The sequence below is a fragment of the Nuphar pumila genome, chromosome 4 (assembly GCF_984573655.1).
Source record: "Nuphar pumila chromosome 4, dmNupPumi1.hap1.1, whole genome shotgun sequence".
NCBI lineage: Eukaryota > Viridiplantae > Streptophyta > Magnoliopsida > Nymphaeales > Nymphaeaceae > Nuphar > Nuphar pumila.
Window position 1 is genome coordinate 19,546,139 of NC_143252.1, and position 5,325 is coordinate 19,551,463.

The 5,325-nt window shown below is 41.1% G+C and overlaps 1 protein-coding gene across 1 annotated transcript; it reads left to right on the forward strand.

Moving 5' to 3' along the window:
• The first annotated feature begins 4,355 nt into the window (after positions 1–4,355).
• LOC149839571 (dof zinc finger protein DOF4.7-like) lies at positions 4,356–5,108 on the forward strand. Its single transcript, XM_090004895.1, has one exon. The coding sequence runs from the start codon at positions 4,356–4,358 to the stop codon at positions 5,106–5,108; it is 753 nt and encodes a 250-aa protein (XP_089861021.1).
• Positions 5,109–5,325: the final 217 nt, after the last annotated feature.

Sequence of the window (5,325 nt, forward strand, 5' to 3'; positions counted from 1 at the left end):
CAATTTGCTTTTTGGAACCGAGATCCAATCAGCCAACCCGAGACCACTCCCCAATCCATAAAGGTCTGCTCAATCGTCAAGCTCAAGCGTGGTGGCTGGCCCACCGGAGCAGGGGGCAACGTGATGTGAATGGGTCCACCGAGCCGTCCTCATACTTTGGCTCAGGGCCTGGGTCCGGAACGCACTGTCTGGCACAGACTGGGTCAGCAGGGGCTTCACCTGCTCAAACTCCCCGTCTTAACGGTCCCCGGTCAGTCTGAGGCCCCGTGAGGTCTCCGTCCTGACGTGCCTGCCGAGAATGTCTCCCGCCGTACACGTGGCGACAGGACTTCCGTACGATTCACCCGGTCCAACCCCCCTGAATTTCATGGGTGGACGCGGGCCCCACCTCCTTCCCTTTTCTTCAAGGCCGAAATATTCGTCCACTTCCCGGACCTAATGGTGAAACCGACGCGTGTCCTTCAGGCTGTGGTGCGGGCCCCACGCCACGCCTGTCCCCGGGCCGCGAACGCGCAGCTTGCTTCCTCTACGGGGAAGCGCCGACCAAATTCCTCGCCGAGGAGGAGATGGTCTCGTTCCCGTACTCTACGAACCGGTTCGGAGCCACAGATTAGAATCGGATTTCGGTGTGACTTCTGGTTATGTGCCGTTGTCGTATGCTGTAAGCCTGTAACCCGTTGCGTCATTGGCTGGCTGAACTAACAAGTGAAAAAAATCAGAGACAAGAAAAAGACGCCTAAATGAGAATGGCTACTTAAACCTAATGCATGTGACTTATCAACTAACCAACAAAAGCACGTATAATAGTTTCATGTACTGTTTGAAAAAAAAATGTGATATTTCTGATAAGTAGAGTTGCACTGCTACAGCGAGGAGGTGTCATGGTTCGAGTATTATGGATCTTGCATGCTTAACCATAATATAGCTAAAACAAGAAAATGAAAGCCAATGAATACTAATTTGCTTTTTTGGGGTGAATAGCTTAGGGCCTGATGGGAGTTTATGGAATTTATGCATTTGAAGAAGTGGCAGCTGCCAATTCCATGATTTAGTGTAAATACAAAGGAAAAAGGGCCTCACTTCTCATCTCAAATGCATAAACGCCCATCCCAGCGCCGAGATTCCAAACACGGTACGTAGTTTGATCAAGATTTTGCCTCTGGACCACCAAATGCATAAACGCCCATCTCAGCGCCGAGATTCCAAACAGGTCCTTAGTGTGGTGGAAGTATTAAGGTGAGTAAAAGCAACATGACAATAGTAGTTGAGGCATGTGTTTTAGTTCAATGTATCCCTTTATCCTTTATGACAAGACCTGCCCCTTAACTATGCACAAAGAAGCATGCCTTCTTCAATAAGCAAATCACATATTTACTACCAAGGAAGCTCTGTAACCTATTTTTTTTTTTTTGAAGTGCATGCGTTTCAATTGAAGCTTCAAAAGCATGTAGTTTTATGCTTCCAAAATCCTCTTCTTGAGAAGTTCATTTTTTGAGGTCCTGAACCTAATTACACAACCTTTGGCCAATTCACAGAGGATATGAATCCGCAAATTAATGTTTTAATGTTTTATTCGAAAACTAGATGCATAGTCCTTTTATTGCAAGGTAAAATGGTTAGTGTGATAATGCATCTACAAGGTCAAAATCTTTTTATGAAACAAAGCAATTAAAGAACAAACTGCTACCATGTTGCAAGTTACAGCTACATCCATGGCAAAACTAGTACAAATTTGTACCGAGTATAACTAAGAGACGATAAAAATTTGGGCCTATAGGAACTACCAAAAGCATTAAAAGTAACCTTTTGAATCTCATTGATCCCATTTTTTTGGTTTTCTCTTTTAGAAAGGAAATGGCTTGCTAACCTTGTTCATCTTGCTCAATAACAATTAAAAAGAAACACAATTGAACTGTGATGAAACTGAACGAAGAACATGATATCAAACGCGTGACGATGTGGAAGCACGTACTCGGACTCGCGCTCACAAGTGCAAAAGAAAAAATAAGTGAACGAGAGAAATCCACCTCTAAAATACTTTATAATCAAAACTCGATTAGTGAAAGGCGCCTTGAATTACCATCTACATAGACACGTACCCTCGTGAGACATGTGAATTCGGCACTACCCCCCCCATGTTGAACTTGTTACTACTCTATGCATCGTGTGCCTAACACGTGCTCTTCGAAAACAGAATTTTCACTTCGGTTACCGTCACAGTCAAATTCTGGCACATAGAGAGGGTTGAAATGGAGCATTCGAGTTTGAAACGTAAGCGTTACTTCATTAGAAAACAAATGAATTGTCGACGGTTACCTCACATATATGAATGCCATATTATCAGTATATGTCACACACTTATCGTGTTTTAGGTATTACAAAACATTTCACAGTGAATTATTTGTATCATAAATTAATGAAAAATATCTTTTTTTTATTATAGTAATTCCATCCTTAGCAGAACTAAATATCAAACGTTTAAGCTGACGATACAATGAATCAACTCAATGGCAAGCCAAGGCAGTAGGCTCGAGGAACAGTAGGCAGAATTTGCTTCATTTGATACAAATGTAGAAACAATTTACATATGACATATAATTAAATTTTTCCAAGAAGATTTTGGATTTCCATAGATTCTAGCACATAAAACCTATCAGATTTGTCCTCTAGGCCTTCATTCATTGTGTCATGCATCAACATGCCCCAGATCAATTTCTAGTAATTGTTAACAACTCTAGATGAAAATTCTACAAATTTGCCAACCATAATTATGGAGACTACGTTCAAGAAATGTTCAGTAAAGATACTAGCTAACCTCATACCAAACAAATCACGGGCATGGCAATTTATAACTGATGATTGTTAAATGAGTGATGCCATCATCATGAAGGTATGTACTGCTAATACTGATTGGCTTTCCTATAATCCTATTAATGGATATAAAGGAGTAATACTCGCAGAATATCATGAGAGAGTGGCGATTAATTCGGTTCGAGCTGGTCTCTATATATATCCGGTGAAAGGGGCCCCACACGTATTATGAATCAGTTTAAGATAGCCTCGAATTCTCCATGCTTTCTCTGCGTGCAAGCCAAAGAGAACGTTCATCCTGTACGGAAAGTAATCATTAACCCCCCTTCTCTCTCTCTCTCTCTCTCTCTCTATATATATATATATATATATATATATATATATAGAGAGAGAGAGAGAGAGAGAGAGAGACTGATTGACACACCCCATTATTTATCTGCCTGCCTTCTTCTTTTGCCCTTCATGACAGTCCTTCCTGCCTCTCTCTTCTTCTCCTCTCTCCCACCAAAGCTATAATGGATCACTCAGATGCCCAACTAAAGGTGGTGGATTTATGGCTTTCCTGTTCCTTTCCTCTTTTGTATATTAAATTCTTAATTTTTTGTGTTTTCCTATCCAGAAGTTTTTCCTTGTTGATGAGACCTCTCTTGAATGTTATCTAGGGTTTTCAAGGATAGTCAAAACTCTTTCTTTTTTCTTTTGATGGGCCTAGGTTGAAATAATTGGTTTTTGAGGAGCAACTAGTATTGTTTTATGATGAAAAGCGTTTGTAAGAGAATGTATGGCTATTTTCTTAGAGAGAAAAAGTAGCAAACCCTCCTTTTTCTTTGAGGATATTTCAAATTCTGCTAATCTCACAGTTGAAGTCAGCATAGATCTTGCATTTCATTTTCCTCAACTCTTGAGATCCATGTATCCCTGGGCATTTCGGTTATGTAGTATTTTCTTTTTCTTCTTTGATGAACCAAGTTTCTTACTAGTGTTGGCTTTAACATTCCCTGAAATCGACTGATGTTGGAGAGAGATTTTTTTTTCTTGGTGGCTTATATATCTCAAAATAAGGGAAAAGAAGTAGCAAAGGGCTCTTTTTACTTCTTTTATTGTTTTTCTCTTTTCGGTGGTTAATTGGTGTTCCCAGTGTTTCAATATCATTTTTCTCATCTCTTTAGGGTTTCAAAAAGGAAAACAAAAGATCACAAATAGATGAAAGCATGGTTTGCTGACGCTTGGTTTACCCACATGGAAAAGTAAGCTGGCAGAGCACTCCCCTCCACCACCCTTATTGCATATGATCATTCAAAGTCTCTTCCTCCGCCAATTTTAGCTAGTGAGCTTGAAATCCAGCCTTTTGCTTTGATGCTTAACCCTGAACGGACATTTTTAAATTTTGGTCCTGCTATGTACAGGCATTTTTTCTTATTCTTTCAACAACATTACAAGAGGAAATATTTTATAACTTAGTCCAGTGTGCCCTTTTTTGGTCCCCGTTAAAATTCATCGTGTCTGACATTATTGTTTCTTGCTTTGTTTTCTCTTTCTAGGCCATGGGATTGGAAGACATAGTGAGCTGCCCAAGATCAATTCTTGAGAGAAGAATGAAGCCTCAACCAGAACAAGCTCTAAAATGCCCTAGGTGTGATTCTACAAATACCAAATTCTGCTACTACAACAACTACAGTCTCTCACAGCCAAGGTACTTCTGCAAAGCCTGCAGGAGATACTGGACCAAAGGGGGGTCACTGAGGAATGTTCCAGTTGGTGGTGGCTGCAGAAAAAACAAACGATCCACTCCCAAGAAACCCCAAGACCCAGTCCATCCCATCTCAGTACCATCTCTCCTAGCTCTCCCATATGACCCTATCTTGGGGAACCCCCCAAACACTACTAAAGATATCCTGGTTAACAAACCTGCTTCCAACTCTGGTTTTCTAACTCAACTTGATCCACTAAGGAATGGTTTTCCTGGAATGATGACAGAGTTGTCTCTTTACAGCCTCCCAACTGGTTTCCACAGCTCTTACTCAACATTTAGCCATGGGAATCTTGAGGGGATTGGAAGTGGAAACAATGGTGGTACTAGACCGATGGTCATACCTGCAGTGGAGAATGTGGGCGGTTTTAGAGAGGATACATCCAAATCTAGAGATGGAGATGACGGAGTTTGGGGGCCACAGTGGCAGAATGGTGGAGGCGAAAGCATGTCTGAAGAGGGAAAAGATTATTGGGGTGCAATTGGAGGAACATGGAATGGGATGGTGAACAACTGTGGGCCTTCCTCATTGAGCCCATTTATCTAGAATTATCTGTTGGCAGGCTACATATGGTATCTCACCGAGGAATGAACACCAAAAAATTCAAGGTTTTCTTCTGTTCTCTAGTATGGTTGTGTGTCTCACCAATTTGACTGTTGATTTTTCACAAGTTGTCTAACAGTGTTTGAGGGTGTTCAAGGAAGAAAGATTACAACGGTTGCAATTTGTTTTCTTCTATTTTATAACAGAGAAAAGACGGAAT

What these genes read in the sequence shown, in the direction of transcription:
- LOC149839571 (XM_090004895.1), top strand. Translation starts at nt 4,356, where the DNA reads ATGGGATTGGAAGACATAGTGAGCTGCCCAAGATCAATTCTTGAGAGA.